Source organism: Neodiprion lecontei, chromosome 4, assembly GCF_021901455.1.
Source record: "Neodiprion lecontei isolate iyNeoLeco1 chromosome 4, iyNeoLeco1.1, whole genome shotgun sequence".
Classification (NCBI taxonomy): domain Eukaryota; kingdom Metazoa; phylum Arthropoda; class Insecta; order Hymenoptera; family Diprionidae; genus Neodiprion; species Neodiprion lecontei.
Genome location: NC_060263.1, coordinates 6,208,966 through 6,234,116, shown reverse-complemented (window position 1 = coordinate 6,234,116; position 25,151 = coordinate 6,208,966). Strand labels below are relative to the sequence as shown.

The 25,151-nt window shown below is 34.1% G+C and overlaps 2 protein-coding genes across 11 annotated transcripts in view; one reads left to right on the top strand and one right to left on the bottom strand.

Annotated features, from left to right (window-relative positions):
- Positions 1 to 25,151, top strand: part of LOC107225043 (14 kDa phosphohistidine phosphatase-like) — a 126,149-nt gene that overhangs the window by 12,322 nt on the left and 88,676 nt on the right. The window lies entirely within an intron of this gene.
- LOC107221347 (arrestin homolog) overlaps positions 1 to 25,151 on the bottom strand; it is a 94,157-nt gene that overhangs the window by 7,758 nt on the left and 61,248 nt on the right. For all 4 annotated transcript variants that reach the window (XM_046736230.1, XM_046736229.1, XM_046736231.1 and 1 more), the window contains exons 6-8: positions 19,487 to 19,634; positions 16,574 to 16,774; positions 15,420 to 15,583 (exon numbers count right to left, since the gene is read on the bottom strand). In XM_046736230.1, the coding sequence (XP_046592186.1) occupies positions 15,420 to 15,583; positions 16,574 to 16,774; positions 19,487 to 19,634 (513 nt within the window). The remainder of the gene's footprint in view (positions 1 to 15,419; positions 15,584 to 16,573; positions 16,775 to 19,486; positions 19,635 to 25,151) is intronic.

Here is a 25,151-nt window from a genome sequence, read left to right as displayed (position 1 = left end):
ATTTGTCTGCCTTATGACTTGTCTTTTTTTATTTTTAAATTCTATATGCAATCGATTTTTATCGACCGGAAGGTATTCAATTTATTTACGCTACCTACGTATACATAAATAAATTGCTTGAAAAATGTCATAATTCAATTGTTATATACACTTGTCTGGATAGAAAAATAGAAAAAGTACATTTTACTTTAAGATCGCTCGTTTTAAATAGAATTTAAAAAAAAAAAGATGATACACGAATTGAAAAGAAACATATTCGTTAGATAATCATTCGTCATTCAATAATAATACAGGATTCGTCAACGATTAGAATATATTTATTCAAATCTTCGATATCAAGCTGTTTTTTTTTTTCTTTTTTTTTCTGTAAAAAATATTATCTACCAGAAACTTTAGCCTTCGTGCATAGATGTACTTTCTGATGAAGAAATTTGTTTCGAAAAAAATAGACTTACAAAAAAAAAAAAAAAAACATGGCACCCACAGCCTTTTATAATTATCCTGTTTAATTATCTCTGTACGTATAATGGAGAAGCGATTGACAAAGTTTCTATATTTAGGTGATCAGGCCTTCAGCCATGCCTTTACGGACGGTTAATTTCACGTCTGATCAGGGCTTGCATAATCTGATATTTCGAATTTCATGGGCAATTTACGAGGATCTAGATTCCACCGAAACTCTGCGCAACTTTAACGAGTATCATGCCCGCAATACAAACGCTCTACGAGCATTGATTCGCGATTCGAGTCACCATAATTTATCAAAAGGACTTTTCGAGGAAAACACGAATTTTTGATGCGTTATTTCAAATAATATGTCTGGACACACTAGGCTGGTCCTTAAAAAGGTTAATTTTGAATTTCGACTGTCTAAGTCTCCAAATGGGTTACAAATTATTCAAAAATAATTACCTGATTTTTTCCGACTTTTATCTCAATTCTAACCCGGATGCCTGAAGGTTGATTTCCACATTTTCAAACCTTTTCAAGGGATCGGTAAATCTACTTTACGGATTACGATGAAATTTGATATCCGGGGGTTTTTTGGCTCGCTGATTGCGAATCTGGACTCGAAATTTTCAAATTCAAAATGATGGATCCAAAACAGCAACGCCGAATGAATTTTGGGATGTTTGTCCGCCGTATTGGAGTTTCTCGAGTCGTGTATTACCAATCTGGACTCAAAATTAAAAATGGCGGATCCAATATGGCTGACAAATATTCCACAAGTCACTCGACATTGCTGTATTGGACCCACTATTTTTAATTTTGAAATTTCGAGCACAGATTCGTTATCACCGATCCAAGAAACCCCTTTCTGTCAAATGTCTAAATCCGTATGGTAGATTCAGCGTTCCCTTGAAAAGGGTTAAATGGGGAAATCTACCCTCTGGCGACGCGGGTTAGATTTAAGATAAAAATCTGAAAAAATTGAGGAGTTATTTTGGAATCATTTGTAACCGATTCGGGGGGGTGAATCGGCCGGAATTCAAAAATGACCTTTTGTAAGGATAATTAATTAAAACCGGGTAAATATCAATTCTTTTGTAAAGCTTTCTTACGAGTTCAAATTTTACGGAAATGACAAAATCACAAAGTTTCAAGAAAAAAACTTTCAGATAAAAAGCGGTTCAAGTCTGTCAAGTGAAGAGTTTTTACAAGGAAGTTGAATAGGTGCGGGTATATGTATATATATATACATGTATGTAAAATGCACGGCTATATATTATCCATAACAAAGAAGCTGTTCCGAAACTCTTTGGTTGTTGAAAATCGATGAATACCTCGCGCCTCGGTTTTTGCCTGCCACAGGCGAGATATTCCGAGTTCAATCGCAAATTCATGACCCCAATAGCCACTCTCAATGTATAACATAGATTTCAGGCCTACATTGTATGCACGTATTATACAATATCCGGGGAAGCGAGGATAACTGATACGAAGCTACTTTGAGCTTTTGTCACGGACTACTCAAACATCAAGTCGAATAATATTCCACTCGTTGCGTATGCAAAATTTTGTATATTTATTGCACGTATAAACGTATAACAATTATTGTCTAACTTGTTTGAGACGATCGAAAAAAAAAAAAGAAGGCGAGTGTAGATCGAGAGTGATTTTACAAACCACCAGTCAAAACGTGTGGAAAAATCAAAGCTGTATCGATATAAATCAAAAATTTTTAGTAACAATCCAAGATTTTCGAATCGCAACAACAACAACGTATATAGTATTCACAGAAAAACAATGGAATGATTTTTCATCGTACAAAGTATAGAAATTGTTTCTCATTTCTTTCTGGGAATTCAATCAAAGAATTGATTTGGTAACGGTAGAGATTTTTTTGAATTCCCTTCCTGATGTCACATTTTTTGGCTTATCGTCCTGATTGTAACAATTTCTCAAAAAACTTGTACCGGGACAATCGCTTGAAACTTGAAAATAAACCGCGCATGCGCGAGTTTTATCGGCTGTTCGCGCAGGCTGGCCAACCCGAGTTTTCAGCTTCAAACTGTTTCTGGCGACGATGTAGTTGATAGAAATTTTCGAGGTTAGAATCTCAAATAATCGAGGCAGCGACTCGGAAAGGTTTGGGAAGCATTTGTTGTCCGGTCGGAAAGTCGATTCTTCAAAGAACGGTCGGAACTTAACGCTTACGCTCTTTGAAAATTCAAACGTACAGATTTTGCGTAAGTTGGCTCACCTGCGTCGCAAACAAGAATATCGCCGCGGGAAGATTTGGCCGACCAATGAGATTGAATTATTTGGCGCATGCGCGGTTGATTTTCAAGTTTCAAGAGATGGTGCCGGTATATGATACTTCATGCCCTGGTAGTCGATGCGTTTGGTGAAAAACAAAAAAAGATGAAGAGATTTTTTTTTTTTTCCAAATAATCTGCCTTACTCGTTTCGTTACCGGTTTAATTTGGTTTATGCATGCAGTTTATGGATTTAACGATGGTGAATTTCTGGCGAAACACTCCATTCCCTAACAAGGGTTGTACGTTTTACATCCGTGAAAAGGCACTTGAGGGATTCTCTCCTTCGCCATCTCCTTTCCGCCCTCGTCCTACTTCCTCGCGGTTTCAGGACTCTCGTATATCTCACTTAGGACGACACTGCCAGAGCCGCGCGCCTCCCGACTCTATTCTGGCGGATTTTCGGGGCACGAGGGAGAGGGAGGGAGAGGGAAAAAGGCGGGGGTGACAGGCGAGCAATTATTCATACTCAAGTTTCCGCTTTCGCCCGTTGATGCGTGTTTCGTACTTTAATATAATCGACGCTTGGGGTTTTTTTTTATTTCGGCACACGTCGGTTTATCGAAAATCGATGGCGTTTTGTTAATTTTAACAGATTAATCATATTTCAAAATAATCGTGCATCGATTATTTGTTAAACAATTATATTCTTAAAATATGGATATTCTTGTTTCAAAGTACTGATATTTTAAACAATAGCTTGGAGGATCGATGCTTCGTTTCAAACATTTAAAATATTCATCAAAGTCCGGTTATAGATTCGTTCGACTTCATTCTGTTAGGATAGGTTCGTTTTTTTTTTTTTTTTTATTCTATTCAAAATACCGTTTACGATGAATTCACTCGGACACTGTTTTTTTTTTTTTAATTCTTCTCTATCGCGTCGGTATCGTTGTATATTTAATTTTTACAAGATTGAATCATGTGGAAATTTGTGTCATCAGCTATTGGAAAAAGAAAAACCGTTCCACCGACTTTGCAGAAAGTTGATTAAATGTTTCGTTTTAAATATCTGTCAAATCCTTTTCTATACTCGGCATACACAAATAAATTATTTATCTGCAAATAGCCTTAACCTATAACAAGAAAACCAATAACAATAATAATAGTTGTAGCGTAAGTATTATTTGAAATTACTCAAAGCCTTAGTTAAATCGACTTACGGTTTGTGTAATTAATTTCACTGGATTGAAAATGGATATTTTCTTTGATCGTTGCCGGTAAATTTTAACGTATTATTCTCCTTATTGTATTCATATGTCCGCGTTAATTGTGAACGTTGAGATATATAAAAATCGTGTATCGGGCGTTATTAATTTCAGAACACTTTTCCAACCGATTACAAGAACAACGCTTTTCAATCTCTGCATCGTCAGAGGAAAATCAATCTCGTTGTTTGAGGATGTTAAATTTTCCAGTCGCTGCGCTGTACACACATTACACACACATCGTCATGTAACACATGCCACTTCAATTCGCCAGTCATATTGCCTCCTGAATTTTTACGAAGGCAGCTAAGGCTAAATAAATATATAATTAGACTGGTTCAAAAAAATCGGCTAATCTTCCTTTTTCAAAAAAAAAAAAAAAATGATGCCTGTCAAAAGCGGAGCTCTTAATATTAATATTTAGAGGTCGCTCATCGCGGATTTCTATTTTCGATTTAAATAGCGTAGGTAATTTTTTTTTTTTATTTAGAATTTTTTAGCTCAGAAACCAATCTTAATGCAATTGAAAATTATTTTTTTTTTCAACATACGGAATGGAAAATTTCAAACTACAATGTTTGAAAAGTAATTTACCGCTAAAAGTAGAATTGATTTCAGTGAGGTCGTTGAAAGTAGAGCTTTGCAAACAAAAAATTGTCAACCGACTTTCTTCCTCATAGAAAATCACAAAGTATAGAATTTATAAGAAAAATTCGACGATATTTAGTAACAAGTCTTAACGTTTTGACGTAAGCTAAAAAAATATATATATATATATTCGACTTTACTGTAAATTGAACTTTGAGTCATTTTATCAAAAAATGATAAGAGACACTTTTTGCAGTGTTCTATTTTTTATAAAAATATGTATGAGTAACTCGGATTTTTTTTTATTGATTTGGGAGCTACAAAAATCTAATAAAAAAAACAAAACATTCCTATTCTATTTAAATGGAAAAAAATAAAATCCGCGATGAGCGACCTCTAAATATTAATATTAAGAGCTCCGCTTTTGACAGGCATGATTTCTTTTTTTTTTTTTTTTTTGAAAAATAAAAAAGTAATAGACTTTTTGAACCAGTCTAATATATATTATTGCGACGAAATCTTCAACTTATACATAATACCTATATATTTATGCATGTACCTACAGGGTAAGCAACTAATATTTCCACAAACGCAGGTTACATCAGTGAAATTGAATGTTATCGATTACCGTTCATGCAGTCGGGCTAATGGAACGTCAGAACTTGAACGTTTCATCAAGATTTCTTCGACGATTTCTCACCTCCGTAACGATATATTTTCCATCTCTCTCTCTCTCTCTCTCTCTCCCTCTCCCTCTCCGAGTCGATTGGGGGGAGGATATGAATGAATAATTGATTGATCGATCCATCCATTGACCGGTGGAAGTACGATGTGAAAAAATATGCACACGTCTTATGCATAATGTAGTGAATTATTACAATAACGATTTGAATATTATTGTTTGAATTGCAGGAACATTCTTTTTTTTTTATTTTTTTTTTTTTTTTACAAACAACTGTTCAATGTGATTGCAGTTGTTGGTACTAGATCTTCTGATTATTATTGCAACGTTGGAATCTGTTCTTATTTGTAGATTATATATTCGTTACGATCAATAAGGTTTAAACGTAAATTTATCAACTTACAGGAACTTCAAATTGTCCAAATATCTGTTAGAAAATTTATGTTTAGTACGAGTGACCTTAACTTAAAAAATAACAGCAACGAATAACTACATATTCCGGATAGAGCTTAAGTATAAAAAAAAAAAAAAATAATAAACTAAACAAACTCATTTTCATTTTGTTACTAAAACTATTGTAACCACAGCTTAAAATTTTTTTACGCATATAACGGAATGTTTAGCGGTTGATGTTTTTTTATTTTGTGCAAATGACATACGTGAAAAGTTTCTGTAATTGTGGTTTATTGAGTTTTACAAAAACAAAATAAACAAAACAAAAAACAAACGAACACATCCTCGCATCAATGATGCTATGCATATCAACTTTGTTAATTAAATTAGTCCCGCAAACAAAAAGACGGACCAAAATATGACGTGAAACGAAGAAGAAAGAAGAAAAACGACGAAAAAAAAAAAGAAAAGAAAATAATGAAACGAATAAAAAAAATATCGCGGGGATTGTTTCTGACGTTAATTCTGCTCCCTTCTCTGATCGTTCACCCGAAACGAACACCTTTATGAATATTTGACGTTTTCATAATGGGTTGTACGCCGATGGATTAGTCCAAAAACAACGTGGAAAAAGAAGCAGACTAATAGAAATAAATTTGTCAAGCTCGCACTGCTTGTCGTGTCTCCAACGCGTCTCGCGAATTGATGTGTTTGACTTTTTTTTTTTTCATCTTGTATTCCGCATATTATCACTCGGCGGCCTGTTGGCAGTTTACATATGGCGAATTCCATGCGAACCCAACCAAAGTTTCACCCTCTCATCGTTATCGATTTCGTTGGAATGTTTTTGCTGTGATTTTACCAAATCTGAAACAGTATCTTGAATATTTTTAGACCAGTTGATTATTTATAAATATTGAGAGTGATTTTGAATAGTAGGTTATTTAAAATTCTCAATAACTGTATTTTCCTTTCCAAATATTTTCAAAACCTCACCTCAAATAGGCTGATATTTTTTTCTATTACTTTTTTTTTTTTTTTTTTTGTAGCACCTTTAATTTTTTCGATCAACTAAAAACATCGTTTAAACGGTCTGAAAATCCCCGAAAAATTTTCAAAACTTCTATACTTCACTTGGAACATTTCTAGACCGGTTTAATCGTGACGTGGATGAAAAAAAAGGTTGCATCAGATGAAAAAAATGAACAAAAGTCGCTTCATAATTGAACCGGTCTAGAAACGTTCAAACAAAAGTGAAAAATAAAAGTTTTTGCAAGATTTCTCGGGAATTTTCAGACTGTTGAAATTATTTTACCATTACGGTTTAGACAGCAAAAAATTGAATGTACTGCAAAAAATGAAAAAAAAATCAGGCCATAATATCTGGTTTTGAAGTTATTGGAATAGAAAATGGAATTTTAAAAAAAAGTTACTCATCAAAATCACATCAAATATTTATAAATAATTGAGCTGTTGAGTAAAAAATTCGAAACAATTCAAAATACCGTTTCAGATGTGGGATTGACGATTGCAATCAGAATTTAAAAAAAATGTGAAAAAAAACAAAAAATCTGAAATTTCGAGGGTCAGACGTTGGTCGGATTTGCATAGAATTCCCCATATATTTCATCGACACAAAAGCTGCGACGACACAGCCGGGCGTCGAGGTGCTGCAAGCTCGGTGCAAGCACGCGGAGCGAACGATCGTTCGATATTCTGGGTCAGCAATGTCGTGTCAAGGTCGAAGGAAGGACTTCACGTAGCCTGCTGCAGAAGCTCCGGGCGAAAAAGCTTCTTTCTCTATCTTTTAGTCCGTTGAAAAGCGTCCCGGATAACACCGCGCGAGCTTTATACGAAGCCTTTTTATCACCCCGTTAAACTTCACGCCTTTGTCTTTTTTTTTTTTGTTTTTTTTTGTTTTTTTTTCGCCACTTTTTCTCCGCCGATCGTTGTACGTTTTTTACAACAACGAAAAAACTTTTATATCCACCTGTGAATTCAATCGCCGACAGTTTTTGTTCACGGTAGTTTACGTCAATAATTATATCCAATAATACGGATTCATTGATCTTATTATATAATAATTAACGGAAACCGATGAATAAAAATTAATCCAGTTTTTAACGAAGCTTAATCATTTGAGAATTTCACCTGATTTTTCGTATTTCGCGAGTTTTTGATTTTTCAATTTTCACAGGAGGATCCGCAGACTAAATTGTTTCATTATATACTAAAATCTGTACCTCGGTGAATAGATACTGAGCTTTGTGTAATATAAATGAAGAATACATTTATTACAGCGTTGAGCTTATTTTATCAGTGTTTTTCTTTTTTCTCTTTTTGTTTTTCTTCTTTTTTTTTTTTTTTGTTTTTTTTTTTGTTTTTTTTTTTGCACATCCGCGAATTAGTTGCTGATTATTCGGCAGGCTTAGGATAAGTGTTTTCGATTTCTATGTTCGTTTTGATCAGTTAAATCAGTTAAATGTTTAAACTTTGTTTAAACTCATCGCCTGAATTTATTTGCCAAATTAATGTGAGCCTACAGGAAACTGGATCACCGATTGTTTATGTTTGAATTTGCTCAAAATTTTATTGTGGGTGAAATTTATCGGAAGTGTGTCGAGAAAAATTTTGCCAAATATTGCCTCATAGTCTTTGAATGATTGATAAAATTAAATCGTGAATTCTGTTAAAAAATGTACAGTAAAAAATAGAATGAATAAAAAATGATCCGGAAATCTTCGTGCAAACGGGAAAAAAAATTGTTACAAATATTCTTTACCTCAACAAAATTTCTTGGGAATTAACCAAGTGGACAAAATAAAATAAACTCTTTCGCAACAAATAATAAAAGTCGAGTGAAAATGTCGGTTTCACACCCTTCGTTACACTTTTTTTCGTTATCCCAAAATGCGAGCTTTCAAAACAAAAACGAGAAAATTTATGCAATAATTAAAAAAAAAAAACAAAAAAAAAAAAAAACAAACAAAAAACAGAAGAAAGACAGAAATAAATGAATAAAAAAAGTAAGAAGGAAAAACTGGGCTGAACATTACAAACTCATTTACAAGTTAATTAGCTCCTTGCATCTAAGAAACTCGCGGTGAGTCTCAATTCCGCTCAAAGCTGTTTTTTCCCTGTTTCTTCGTCCAAGTCTCGTGATATTTATCTTCACGTATTTACCTCCCGGTGTCTTAAGCCTGGTTTCTCGGATAGCTCGTTGTTGTTATTATTATTATTATTATTACTACCACCACCCAACAAATGTTTACAAGGTAAACAAAGCAGCCAAGGCTGCTGCACAATACTCGGCAGGGCTTGTTTAATTCAATTAATTAATTTAAACATCCGGTCGTCGCTCGATATGCGTTAATTAACTATATTACTTCCAAAATTTGTTTCAACCCTAAATGATGTTTGATTATTAATTGAAACAGGAGGATATTCAAGTTGATTCCGCAGAGTGTTTTTTAATTTCCACTGCATGCTGATTCGTTTTCTTACAAATATTTAACGCGATATTTATTAAACAAGTTTCACGCTGCGTTTTTTAGATTGTATATTTAAACGACTCGTCGAATAGCTGGCGAACGGAAAAGGAAAATCCAGGCAATTCATACGTGCCGTTTAAGCTATTCGAGTTTAGTTCGATCGAATCTTTATTGCACTGGCTGCGGAGAGAAAAAAAAAAAAAGACATGGATTTTCGAAAGGACAAAGTGAATCGCGTTACTTATCCCAATTTCAATGAATTGTTTTTCATTTTCTTTGCAACTGGTATTGTCATTTGATACTTTTTTCATTTATCTCTTCGATCGACGAGAAAAAAATAGATATATTCATCTGTGTTAGGTTAAAAAGTTTTAGATGAAGAATTTAGAATTTTTCAAAATATGTACCGGTTTTGACCAAGTTTTGGTATAATTTTAAGCGTTCCTCGGACGTCATTCGTTTCAATGAAATTGGCATTAAGAAACGGAAGAAAAGCAATACAAATATTTCATTGCTTTTAATTTATCAATGATAGGAGTTTTTGAATAAATATCGTTGGGTTTTTTAATAAAGATTTTTTATACTAAGATCACGAAGCTATCGTATTTCGATTGAATTCAATTGAAAATAAGTTTCAATGACTTTGGTCAAGTCAAGTCTTAATATTCAGCCTTGTGAAAATCTTGTCGAATGACGTAATAATCCGAAAGAAGGGGTTTAATATTTTAATGCCTTTTCTTAGTCGTTCACACAAGTTTGAGAATTACGTAATCTTATGGAACGTTATCAGTAACAGCGCTTGATCGAACAAAGTTAGTTTAGGATAAAAACTTGGAAAGATCAGAAAATAGACAAAATTATCAAAAACGGGAATACCCGTTTTATACAATGAAATTTCAAAATTTCGAAAGTTGGAATGTTGGAAGTGAAAGCACCGAAGATCACAAAATATAAAATGGTCGTGACGATTCTAAAAAATTTTGACTACTCTAAACTTTGGCATTTTATATTAAAAAATTGTATAAATTCGAGTTTTTTGCATATTTGGAAATTTGATATTTTGACACTACCGTTTTCCAAACTTTCTACACTTCCACCATCGTCAAATAAAGTTCGTTGGTTTCTCATTAAAAACGTCATTATTTCGGGACGCCAACTTGCATTCCCCGTGGGATATTCAAACTTTAATTAAATTATACAGCTTGACCGCAGTTCCGTTTTTTTCCCCCCGCTTGTAAATCAACGAAGAAACATCAACAAATGAACAAAAACGGATACTATACCAACCGTTAATTAGTTGACAGAGAGGACGGTGGGACAGCAAAAGCGAATGAGCCGAGTCCGTACACTTTGCATGCTGCAAGGCTTTCGAAAAACTTTCTCCGCTTTGCTTTCTAAAACTCTCGACTTAACGAACAGTTTGTTCCAACGCTTGCCGAGAGCTAAACGGACCCCTTTTTACGCCTGCAACCCTGAGGCAAATGAAAATTTTTCTAACAAACGTTCAATTTCCACAAGTTTTATTTGTTTCATTTTCTCGTATCTTTTATCTTCCTCACCTTCGTCGACAGAGGTTTGAATTACGATCGTCGCAGCGAGAACAGAATCAAATCGCTGCTGTGTAATCATTTTGGATTTACGATTTTAGTGCAATCAAAGTTTGAGTGGTTAAAAAGTTCAGCGGAATGAAAAGGAAAAAAAAAAAAAAAAAAACAAGTAGAAAATCAGCTATGAAAGAAATCTTCTGCTTCGACGAAAGCTAACTCTGTTTTTGACAAGGGCTTAGAAATTTTGTTGTTTTTTTTTTCATTAAATTCTTACTTTCGTTTTTTCTATCGATTTTAAAAAAGGTGTAGATGATGATATGAGAAAATAAATATTGGACTCTAGTTTTTGACCAGTAGTGGCGTATAAAAAATTGTGGAGCAAAGCTTTAAATCTCAATAACCGGTCTTGATCGATAGCTCGTGAAATGTTGTGACGGGGACCTCAATAACCCGTGCAAAAGTAATCCAAACAAAAAATGTACAAAATATCAAATTACATTAAATTGAATTAAGTTAAATTTCAAATGCGATATTTTTGTGTCTGTTATTTTTTTCTTGGCTTAGTTTTGTGTTGGTTATTTTTGTCTTAAGTTATTCTTATCTCTGTTATTTTTTTTCTTGGGTTATTTTTGTCTCGAGTTATTTTTGCGTCTATCATTTTTGACTTGGCTTATTTTCGTCTTGGGTTAATTTTGTGCGGGTTATTTTTTTTATTTCTGTAATTTTTTTCTTGGGTTATTTTTGTCTTCGATTATTATTGTGTAGGTTATTTTTGCATCTATTATTTTCGTCTTAATTTATTTTTGCGTGGGTTATTTTCGTCTTGGGTTAACTTTGCGTGGGTTATCTTTATTTCGGGTTATTTTTGTGCCTGTTATTTTTTTTTCTCGGGTTATTTTTGTCTCGAGTTATTTTTGCGTCTATTATTTTTTACTTGGTTTATTTTCGTCTTGGGTTAATTTTGTGTGGGTTATTTTTTTTTTTTTGTTTCTGTAATTTTTTTCTTGGGTTATTTTTGTCTCGAGTTATTTTTGCGCGGGTTATTTCTGTCTTCGATTATTACTGTGTAGGTCATTTTTGCGTCTATTATTTTCGTCTTAATTCATTTTTGCGTGGGTTATTTTCGTCTTGGGTTAACTTTGCGTGGGTTATCTTTATTTCGGGTTATTTTTGTGCCTGTTATTTTTTTTTCTCGGGTTATTTTTGTCTCGAGTTATTTTTGCGTCTATTATTTTTTACTTGGTTTATTTTCGTCTTGGGTTAATTTTGTGTGGGTTATTTTTTTTTTTTTGTTTCTGTAATTTTTTTCTTGGGTTATTTTTGTCTCGAGTTATTTTTGCGCGGGTTATTTCTGTCTTCGATTATTACTGTGTAGGTCATTTTTGCGTCTATTATTTTCGTCTTAATTCATTTTTGCGTGGGTTATTTTCGTCTTGGGTTAACTTTGCGTGGGTTATCTTTATTTCGGGTTATTTTTGTCTCGAGTTATTCTTGTAGCGGTTAATTTTTGTGTTTGGTTAGTTTTGTCTTCGATTATTATTGCGTAGGTTATTTTTGCGTCTGTTATTTCTGCCTGGGTTATTTTCGTCTTTGGCCATTTTCTTCGTGATATATTTTTCGTTTGGGTTGTCATTCCTGGATAATTTGATCCTGGTACCTGGTATAACTTATTTTTAGACTTCGACCATCCTTATCGTTTTCCGATCCGCCCAACTTCTTGAATTTTAAATTGATAATTACACGACTGGGGTTCGAATACCAAATCCGTTCTCTTAGCTTGGCTCTGTTGTCGAGTGTAGCCTCTAATAGTTCATATATGCAACGAACACCACAACTCTTGAGACTGTACACCGTTTTGTAAATGACAATAAATACAAAAGCAATGCGACTCGCTTCACCTCTTGTCGGTTTTCTCGTTGCGTACAACGTATACATACATGTGTACTTTGTAACGTCTTGTTGTTTCGGCGAATTAGCCGATGATTAATTTGTAAAGTTTATTTGTAGGTGCGATCTTCTTCGTCTGAAAATTATATAGTAGGTAGATATATAAGCATCTCTCCACGAAACCGTTTATGCTAATACGAACCTTGTCTGCAAACCGTTCGTATATTTACATTTATTCACCCGTTGTTTGGCTTGCTTATCGCGTCTTTAGTTGAAAATCAATACTTTTTTTTGTTGATTCGCTTATCGGATAGTCACGCTTTGAGTATTTGTCTAATTCGTATGCACCTAAATTACGATAATCTTGCCGTAATTAATGAAAAAAAAGGTAAACGAAATTGCGAAATTATCAACAGTTGGAGTTTAAATATAAATTTTTCATTTCAAATCGCTGTAAAATGGTGAGAAATAAATCTGTCGTTGAGGTAATTTTTTTACAACACTTTTTTTTTTTTTTCTCTCTCGTCAATAGTCAATTCAATTTTTCTATTATATTCTTCGTCGATAGAAATAAATGTAAATTGGACAAAGACTCAATTCAGCCAATCGATAATAAAATATATCGATTTTTAACTCGCTCCCTTTTCCTTCGTGCAAAATATGTCGCGAAATTTGTCAATCGATGAATAACGCTCAACAACTTCGAACTTTTTTTTTTTTTCATTAAAAACAAGAACGAAGGAAAATTCAATATTAATAAAAAGTATACGGGGCTAAAAACTTGCAAAGAGCCAGGTCTTTATTTAAACGTCGCCTCGGTAGTAAAATATTTATTTAGGCGTTATATTGCCGACCTAACAACTCCAGCTATGGGCTATTCGATTTAACAATATTAATCCGACTAAAGAAATTGTCTAGACTGGCGATTCGGAATGTTTTTAATTTTTACCTGCACGTCGAGGTGTCAAAACCGAAGACTGATCGTGCGCTGCCTGCATATATTCGTAACAAATAATTTGATTTCGTACATGCGACCGTTCGTCTAATTACATTTATATATTCCTTAGACCCGGTCAACGATTAGTTGCAAATTTAATCGTGCAGCAATTGAGGAACAAACTTACAGTCGAGTCACAAAGCTGTAAAGACAGAAATATTATGTAACGAAGGTTATTTGATGCGAAAGTGCAACTGAAGTTAATCGTGTTGAATTTAGTTTAAGACATACACCACCTTTGATGCAGGGAAAAATTAAAAAAAAAAAAAAAACCAAAAAAAAAAAATATGAATTTTAGTTACGATATCAAAATTATTGATGATATTGAACCAATCTCATTGATAAATCATTTCGAATCAACGACAAAATTAAGAAAGTAATTCGTTGGACAGACATCGATAATTTTCATTAACTTTACTACGACATTGTCGCACATTAAGTATTCATCGAATTATTATATTAGCAAGCTACAAAAGTCTCTTTAAAAATACATGTAATAAATAATACCAGGGTCATGAACAAAAATTACATGCTTACATATTATAAAAACAAATATTTGACACTTTGTTTAAATTGATAATGCAGTGATATTTAAGGTGTGTATATGAAGACATATTTTCACCAAATGGTGTATAATTTACTTCATTTTCATTTTCTTTTTTTACGACTGCACTCAGAGAACACTTTTTGCCTTTTTAAAGAAATCAATTTGTAGAAAATTTTCTCGTGGGAGCGCAACATTTTATTGTAAATATAATACCAAAATCAATGAAATAATTGTTTCAAAATCGCCAAAAAATTTAATTGAATAAAATACGCTTATAAGTATGAAACCTCGATTTCAATTTAGTCAATTTAATGAATTGATACTTTTTTCATGGTATTATCAAAATATTGAATACCCTCCTCTGGTAAATTCAACAAAATCGCTTCGTACAGTTTACCAAATATATTCGATGGATAAAAATCAGTAACAAATTACGAAATCATGAAAGCTGCTAATTGATTACCGCTATCAAACGATGTGTTACATCGTAAATCTACAAATATTTTTGTTGAAACGGCAAAATACTTTCAGTAACGCGTGAAAAATCCTTTCTCGCAAGAGAAGTAAGATGAGCAGTTATTGAGAGGCTTCGGGTATCCGTCCGGTGTAATCAGCAGAACCAAATCATTAGTCGTCTAATACCGTTGAATCAGCCTGTCAATTCACAACGACATATTTCTCTGTCGATGTATCGATGCGGCACTTGATTCACGTATCGTAAACTACGATTAAACGATAATTTTTTCAGTCATAACAATAAAACAATCATTTGTCAATCTTTACAAAATTATTTCGCTGTGTAGATCTGATTTCGCAATCGCAGCAGAATCTATGGGATTGTGGTGCCAAACATTTTCTTGCACATTACTAAAACATATTGTTCTCTGCGCACCGTAAAATTATCCAAACTTTTTGGTTGTGAGAAAATAATATTTGGTACGACGTATATTAACCCCGAAATTTCGTTTCCCAGGCAAAATATTGATCATTACGACTAAAATTTTTTCTCAGTTTATGATCAGTCGAACAGAAAACTGAAATCGCTTCGTTTTACTTAGAAATTGAATTTTGTTTGTAAAACAATTTGTTTCTTCTACTTTCGTTTGACATTCAACTCTCGAGATTTCTCTCGAGAATATAAGTAGGTACTCACTTATACCTCATCCTTACTTGAAAAAACCAAATAAAAAAAATCTTTCAATCAGTTATATTATATATATGTTATATATATATATATAAAAATTGCAAATCCACGGAATAAAATTGTCTTTGCATCGGCTGCAGGGCACAGAAAGAGATTTGACGTCGCGTATTATTTACCTTGATCCTCCTCACGGATTTGCTGCTGTTGTTGTTAACGTTAACGTGGACGAAGATCGAGTCTCCGTGGGAGTATATCGCTCGGTCCAGTCTCGCTTCTAATCCCACTCTACCGTCGCTCAATAAAAATGGCTTTTCCACCGCCGCGTGTGGTGGAGTCAGTTCTGAAAAATACATCGTTACGATCAGAGTCGGCGAAATTCGAAAAACGTGGTTATCGATGAAAATCTTTATTCTCGAAAGCGAAAAATCAAATTTTAAGTTGAGCTTTAAACAAGGAGATCCTCAAACTTTGAATGTTCTATGATTTTTAAAGCAAAAAAAAAAAAAAAGTTCATCCTTACAAAATAAGATTGTATTTGCTTTCAGACCTTGATCGTTTCGAATTACGTAACGATTCAAAAAAAATCTAACGTCAGACAAATAAATCTGGGATGGAAAACACTCTTTACTCAAAAATATTCATGACGAAAACGGTGAAAAGTTCTGAAAACGAATAAAATCTTACTCTGTAAGAAAAAACGAATGAAAAAAAAAGTCGATTTTTCTTTGAAAAATATGCCGGCAATAATCTTTAAAGATATTCTTTTTTTAAGGTTAAATTGAGGATTTTCAACTTGGAGTACAAACATTTTTTTTAATTTTTATATAATTTTATATATATATTATACATCGAGAAAAATTTATGTTAGTAGTTTTTTTTTTTTCAAAGTTCTTGCCTGTGTCGTCATTATTTTATTATCATCAAAAACAACGATTCTAACATAGACAGAGAATCAGAATTCGATTTTGCGGCGGCATAGCCAGTAAATATTACAATATTGCCAAAGATAATTTTAATGATCGCCATACGTTGAATAGCGATTTGTATTAACTACCACATCTTTTTTTTTTTTTTTTTTTTTTTTTTTTTTTTTTTTTTTTCATTTTTCCTATTCGTCTTACACAAAAATGGCAACAGCATTTAAACGTAACTATTAACGCTGCTGCCGCATCATAACATACAATTTCCGGTATTACAACCGTATTGTAATTAAACAGGAAATCCTCCAATTGTGTAACTACAATAATTTCCCGCTCCTTCGAGCGAGCAGGGATGATAAAACAAAAAAAATAAAAATAAACAATAACAAGAGAAGTAAAAGAAAACTGACCGTCATGCTCGATGATATCGTTGGCCAATTCGGCGGGTTTCGTTCTCTGCGGTTTTAGAAAGGCGCTTAGGGATGGTCCAGTTGCCGTTGGGATGCTGTGCGGTGTCTTGAGAGGAAGGGGGGGCGGACTGCTCCTCTGAACAACCCTTATACCCATTCTGACCATCGTTCTTCGATGTAATTTCTCGTCAGCCTTTTCCGCTACAGGAGTTTCAATTCTGTTATACATTTTTGTTCATCAAAAATCACGGTTCTTCCTTATTCGACCCTTTTTCGCTACGAACTCTCTTTATTATTTATATTTTTATATACCTACCGGTTTGAATTTTTTTTTTTTTTTCCAATTTTATTGTTAAAGAGAATTTACCAAGCTTTTATAATGTATTCATATGTATATGGGGCATTCCACGCCAATTCGATCTGGATTTTACCCTTGACCTCTCAGATTCGGCGCGCAATTTTTTCTATGATTGTTCGCACTTTGAAAGGAACTCTGTTCTTTTTTTTATTTTCGACTCAATTCGAATTTTCTACAATTTTTAGAAACGATTTTATCGACCGACCAAAATTAAAAAATTGAAAAACATTCTGAACAATCCTGCGTCAGATATAAAAATTTTTAAGTTTGGACCCGTATTGGGCCGATTTTCCCTTCTTATTGTTTTAAAGCTTATTTCGCAAAAAACGTTAAAAAAAATTAGAAGCGAAAGTGATTTTCGTATGGATGGTTCCTGAAACATTTTTATACGTCACATGGGATGTTTGAAAATTTGTTCAGATTTTTCGCAATTATTTTACCATTTGCAATTTTTTTTTATTAGCAAAATAAAGAAGAGAAAATATCTCTTGCGAGAGATCTAAATTTTTTTTTTTTTAATCCGGTACGATATATGAAAATGTTTCGGCAACCATTCGTAGTAAAATAGCTCTCGCTTCTATTTTTTTTGACGCGTTTTTGTCGGCAAAAGCTTGTAAACAGTCAGAAGAGAAAATCGGCCTACTCCGGGTCGAAGCTTAAATATTTTGATATCTGATGCAGGATTTTTCAGAATTTTAAAAAATTTTTAATATTGGTCGGTCGCTAAAATCGTTTCTAAAAATTGTAGAAAAATCAAATTGAGTCGAGAAAAAACAAAAAAAAAAAAAAACAGTACCTTTCAAAGTGAGAACAATCATAGAAAAAATCGCGCGCCAAATCTGAGATGTCAAGCTTAAAACTCATGTCGAATTGGCGTGGAACGCCCCATATATATGTGTGTGTGTGTGTATCAGGGTGGCCCTTATTTGCGGGGGTAGGAAAAATTTTCAGTAGAACGCCCCTCGAATATGTGCCAAATCATGAAAAAAGAAAGTCTGTGTAAAGTTTCAAGCCTCTGCGTCGACTGGAACACGTGCCTCTGAAGGTTCGAAAGTTTCAAATGTAAAATACATGTAGTTTTTTATAACCAGTTATTTCGTTTTCTACGAATTTGGTATAAACTGATGGATCGATTTGGCAAACTTGGCAGAGTTGTTGCTTAGTTATAATGATAGGAAGAAACCCTCAATATTTTATTGTAATTTAATAATCTATTTCTTCATGTATAAATAATCTTGATAGCATCACTTTTATTAGGCTTATGTATATAAGAGAACAATAATTATAAAATTTTGAAATTATCCGTACACATATATACACACATGCATATATACGTATCCCTAAACCTGAAAGTTATCTGCATTTGATTTAATAACAATAATTGCGACAACAAGAATACTGTTATTGTTATTATCATCATGATTTTGACTTTCTGCATTATGTCGGTGTTGTTGTTGTTGTTATTATTATTATCACTGTCATTATACACGTGTTGTAATACACCTTGTGTGAATAATTGCCCTTGAATTTTCATCCAATTAGGCGGGCTGCTCGCCGTCGCGAGAGAGGAATTGAGTGGGTAGTAGTAATATGTAACCACAGTATGAATATCACGTCTCGTGTTAACGTCATGTCTTAATTATAATGTTCCAAAATAGGTGCAAGTATAATTAGGAATTAATACGCGTGTCGTGGTTTTCGCTTTTATTTATACCTCGTGACATTCTAAATTCATTTTACAAGTAAGAATATTTGGAGTTTTCATTATCGATGCGGTAATCAGAAAAGAAAATTCTTGTTACCAGTTTAGATTAATATAATAATAATTTATAATTCAAAACCGAGACGACGACGTCGGTGACATTTAATTACCTGCAGTTTGCAGAATGCAAACTTTAGCTATCGCGAAATTAATTTTTGAACGCATCGCTGAACGCACGGAGGAATATTAATCTAAGTGGATACCTACGTAATTCCACGTCCAACTATCCAATTAATAATGATAAGTGTACACAGTTCAGTTAAGGCAAAGCTTCAAGTGGAATGGAGCGCAACGCGCCGAAGTTGTTTGCTTATTTCTCACCAGCGTGCAGAGAACTTTGTTACTGTATATTTATACCTACTCATTTCCATTTTCATTATTAATAGATCAACGATTGCCTTTTCCGTTGCTACTTATTTACTAACGCGGAGCGTGTTTCAGAGTTGTAATATTTTCACGCTGGTATTTTCTCGATTTAAAATCGATCGCGTATATTGTAGTTATATCGTTGAAAAAAAATTGTCACATTTTTTTACTCTACCTGCCGAGGGAATGAAAACTTTAAATTTATCGTATGAAATAAATTATACGCTTGTATTTCGATTCGCAAGGCGATACTTTTAGGTAACTAGAGTTGCATGAATATTGATGAATCTTTTTTCGGCACTAATGATTTACTCGAATTTTGTTCAACTCCTTAAAAAATGGGGGGAAAAATTCTTTCGAAATGCAGCCGGGACTTTGGCTTGATAATTGATAATTTCGCTTCTCAGTTTTGTTTATGGACACTCACCTACGTAAGCTCTTACGTCATAACTCGTACCGATCGGCGCGCCGTTGTACTCCTTTGCCGGTACTAATTGCACCGACGGTGGCGCCAGCGGCGTAATTTCCATTGTGAATGCGTGCGCATTCGCTCCGAGCCTCTTTATCAGCGTCTCCTGAAATGAAAAACGGCGGTGAGGTCGCGTTTCGTGGATAATATGGTGTACAAATGATTAACTTTAAAAAATGATGTTCCATTTTTTAGGACGGGTGTGAAATTCCGAATTTGAAAACTACCGAAATATTTGGTAGCGAAATTTAAAGTAAAGAAATCAAACTTTGCCGAAACATCAAAGTTTCGAATGGTCCGAAACCCGACGCTCAAAGTTACGAAAGTGCAAAGTTTCGAGAGGGCAAAATTCCGAAAGTGCGAAAATGAGAAAATATAAAAATTCGAAACATCGAAATTCCGAATGATCGAAGATTTTGAGTTCTGTGAATTTCTGGTTTGGTAAAATTTCACCACTTTGATATTTCTTTGTTTTGGATATTTTTACGTCTTGAATCGTGGTCATTCTGATTTTCGATTTTTCCCATTTTTTACACCCACTCGTCGAGTAAACTACGCTGCGTGAATATATTTTAATTTTCGCAATTTCACTTTGTCGAAACTTTATTTTTCAGAATTCTCCACCAACGGAACTTTACTTTTCCAAACTTTGCTCTATCTTAACTTGAATTTTCAGAATATTCCATTTCGGAACTCTGAGCCGTTGGCTTTCCGATCATTCGAAACTTAGTAGTTTCGTAACAGTTTCATTTATTTACCTACTTCAAGTTTTCCCACCAATTAATTTGGAATTAGGCGTTTTCGCAACTTTTCCCATACGAAACTTCAACCCTGCCTTCGTTTTTTCAACTTGTAGAAGGAGAAAAAAAAAAAAATCGAAAAAAAAAACAGAATTAGGTAAATTCCTCGGAATTTATAAACTGAATTAATCTTTTCCTCAATTTATTTTCCACTCAAAATATTCACGTTGATAAATTTACATTGTTTTTCTGCGGCTAAATTGCGCCCCCCCCCCCCCAAATCAGAGACCGTGGAAAATGGATCAAGGTAACGCTGATGTAAATCGAGCGGAATCGTCACTCGAGACGTCATTGAACTAATGGGATGACGTGAGCCTCTCCACGAAATTCGAGAACTACGACCCCTCGGCTTGTTATAGAACACCATTAAATTACTGCGATTAAATTTGCCCGTCAAAGTGAAATGCGAGGTCACTCTGTTGTCGGGTGTACGGTTTAAAAAACTATGATTACGAAACTATATATTTAGTCACGTTATTTGTAACGATGAACTTTTAGGGTAAATTAATATAATATCGCAAATTCAGGATACACTTTTGGAAGAAGAAAATGAGTAAACCGTTACAGAAGAAAACATATTTGCACAGTTTGCAAGCTAAACTCCTTTAAAGTAATTCTCAAATTTGCAAAATAACGATTATTCGAACCAAAGTTTCGTTACGTTATATTACGTTACTAAATACTTCAATCTAATTTTAACATACGATTTAACTCAAGTTTCACCATTTCGAAAGTTTCATCCACCGCAAAGTTTTACAGTCGCTTATACCAATTTTCATTCATAGTTTAAACGGGTGTCGTTTACTTTCACAACCGCAGGGTGCAAGTTTTAATCATCCCAAAAATTCTCGCTCGATCTCGCGCCTTTCGATAAATAATTGGGGGTGTAAAAACTTTCTCGATCATTACTCTGTTATCTACCTTCGTATATATATATATATATATATTTATATACATCTCGTTTTATCGGCGTCGCTTTCGAGCAGAAAGTCATGGTCCACATGTGAAGAGGCTGGTTTTTTTTACACCCTACATGGTTTTTATGCACCTCGGTGCCATCTACCAGATCGGTTGAGGGTTCGGCTTCGGCTTGAGTAGAGGAGCCGAAATGCGTTTTTATACACTCTACGTGTGTTTTCTCTATGTTTACGGATGGCAAAGTTCTTTTATTCGAGTGGGTATAAAGGAGGGGTCTTATCTTCTATCGCCGAGTGGAGAAAATCAATAATTTATAGGAGTTCAAGAGCGATGGATAATATTTAAAGTCAAAATTCAGTGCACGCAAGGGGCAGGAGTGTGAAATCAATTTTCAATGTATAAATCTTGACTTTTATACGTCTTAATTCTTGCTGTGTGAAAAATTGTTGCCTACTCGTTTCAATTTTTTTTTTTTTTTTATGAAACCGTTCGTGATATTGAATTTTTGAAAATGTTGATATATTTTTTATGTTTTTTTCCAAATTCTTACAATTCTTTGAAAAATCGATCAATTTGAAAAGTTGTACGCTGGTTAGTTTAAAAGCATTTGAAAAGTGAAAAATTATAAAAATTTAAAAAAAATTTTATATAGCATGAAAGGTTTGACGGAAAAATTTGAAAAAAATTGAGAGACCTTTTTTTTAACGGAATGCAATATAAGATAGCTAAGTTTCGGCCAAATCAAAAATGGCAATTTTCGCAGTAGGTTGGGTTGGCATGGATTGCCCCACATATTTAAAGTACTTATCAACTGTTATATAGTAGTTTTTTTGTACCTTGAGTAATGTCTGGATTTTGGGCCCTTTTACATTTCAAAAGTTCTCATCTTCGGAACTTTCGATTTCTGTACAATTTCAGTGTATTCTCACAAATTCATGTATTTATAATTATTCCAAAACATTGTTTTCTTTATATGTACAGTTTTTTGAATTTAATATTTAAGAAAAAGAAAAACCTTGCGTAAATTTGATAACTTTTGCCCTTTCGAAAATTGATTTTCCACCCCTTATTTTAGTTTAGCCATAACGTTCTACCGATTTCCTGGTATTATTATTTTTATTATTATTATCCTGCAAAACTATGGACGTTACGTGTAATGTAATAATATATCATGTACAGCTTTATCGTTTAGCAAATTTGCGTGCGATTCTGCAGCCGACAACCTGTCTGGATGAGGCTTACTGAGATCCCGTTGTTCAGGTTGGGATGGGGTGGTTTCATACGATAAACAAATTAACAAGCTTTCAGTGCCTCTGGCAGTTTTCTCACCGCTTCGAGTCACACCTAGAGAAATATCTGTAATTATTTACACTTTTAAAAAGGACTTGATTATTTTTATGTCGCACTTTGACCGAAAAATATTGCTATGGGTATAAAGTGAAAATTAGTTTTATAGCTCTAATCAGAAAATGTAGTAATGTTGTCGTATTGTTGTTGTTTTTTTTTTTTTTTTTTTTTTATCGAGTATAGTAAATCTTGATGTATTTTTTTTCTGTTTGTTACTGTTACGATAATTTGATTGGTGTTGTTGCAACGATAAAAAAAGGCTGCGGCCTTTAATTATTCAGAAATATTGAAAACTAAACGATCAGATCATTGTTGCAATCAACATAAGATTCAGTATTCACAAATTTGTTTTTTCATTGAAACGATGTAACGATGATCGTCTTATTCGTGATTTCCTATAGTTGACGAGTAACTCAAATCGAATGGGATTATTTAAGTATCTTGAAAATAACGTAACAACGAAACGCTTCGATTATTATCGTAAGAAGTAAGAAACTGTTGTATCAAGAATAAAGGTGAACAGTTTTAAGGAAAACTTTCTACCAAATTAAAAACGCTCCAACCAAGGGGCTTACTGCCTTAAAAATCTAGTGTAGAAAACTCAATAAATTTTCGCAGTCGTTTGAAATCTTTTAAATCCTGCGATATGTCTCACGAGAATATTTACTTTTTAAAGCAAGTGTTTCAAGTATTTTTGAGGCCAAGTAATCCAATTATGACCCTAAACAGTTCGTTTTTTTTCACGCATTCATACAGTTTTGAGCCTTCAAAGTAGACGAATTGTTTATCATCTTCTCAAATCGCGTCATAGAACAAACCGTCATCTTCTTTCTTCAGGATGAATTTTTCTTTTGAAAAACATCGAAGACTAATATTTTCAGTTCAAATACGCGATTGCCGTGTAATTTTTTCTAATACAAGCCACAGTTATACCGTTACAATAAATCACATTGACTCTGTAATTCTTGATATTTCGTACTTGGACTCAAAAATAGTATCATTCAGTGTTTTTCAAAATGAAAAATTCATCTCAGACACAGTAAATAACGATTTATTCTATGACGCCGTCTGTGAAAATGATTAAAAATTCGTCAACTTCCAGAAATAAAACCTGTACAAATGCGCGGAAAATCGTACTTTTTACGGTAATAATCGGTTTCCTTGACCTCGAAAATACTTGGAACAAATGCTTTCAAAATTAAATATTCATCCGAGACAATAAAAAAGATTGAATTACTCCACGACGCGACGTCATTTCGCGATCTGCCAGGCAGTAGTAGAGGTCCATTAACGGTCGGCCGGGCCGCTGCATTCGAATGCAACTCGACCTCCCCACCACGCCCCTCTTGCCGCCTCCTCCCACCTTCACTTCGCCCGGCCGAACGTGAAGTAGTAGCTGCCCGTCGACATCAGACGCACGTAGAGCTGTCCGGTGCTGCGTCCGACTGGCAAGTGGATCAAGTCAGGCGTTGGTCAGCCATCCACTTTGCCCTTAACGCGATTTCGCCCCTTTTACGTACGCGTTTCCGCCGACCCTCGTTGCATAATAATTACAGCTCTTCGGGTGTGTAATTTAATACATGCACGTTTCAGGAGGCGAGCGTGTACTTTATTTTTTTTTTTTTTTTTTTTGGCGTTTTTGTTTCTTTATTTATGTCATTTTGAAATTTTTGAAATTCCGAATTTGACAAGTTGACAAGTAAGCATCAAATTCTTGATTTTTTGGTGGCGCGAGTCGAAGGACAGAAATCAAACTTTTACGAAGCATTGTAAGTTTTGAACGGTCCGAAACCTGATGAGTCAAAGTTCCGAAAGTGCTAAAATGAGAAAATTTCTCAATCCGAAATATCGAAATTCCGAATGATCCAAGATTTTGAGATCTGTTAATTTCTGGCTTGGTTAAATTTCACCACTTTGATATTTCTTTGTTTTGGATTTTCGATACTTTTACGTTCGGAATCCTGGTCATTCTGATTTTCGGTTTTTCACATTCTTTACACCCACTCGTTCAGTAAACTACGCTGTGTGATTGTATTTAAATGTTCGAAATTTTGCTCTATTGGAACTTTACTTTTGGGAATCTTGTATTTCGAAACATTGAACCGTCGGGTTTCCGAACATTCGACACTTTGTTGTTTCTTCAAAGTTTGATTTTTTTACTTGAAGTTTCGCCACCAAATAATTCGGAATTAGGCGTTTTGGGAATTTCTCAAATTCGGATAGGAATCGAGCTTCTTGTCCATTTGCCAATTTATTTTCCCTGCATTTTGCATAATTACCAAAATCATATTTCGCCGCACAGTGACATGGGTAATGAAAAGAGGTTGTTCTTCCATGGTGGGCATCAAGCTCAAATGTAAGAGCCCGCTGATGCGGAAGAAACGCGTAACGGTTGAGCGGGTTCGCTGCATGCATGCCTTCTAACGATATTCAAACCATTAGCCGCGTCTTAGCTGTACGTCAATGTGAGCCCGGCATAATGCCTGCTGCAGGGAGACAAACCTCGGCTCGACATTCTCTGCACGGGGTCGATACAAACTTTGGCAATATATTCCTGT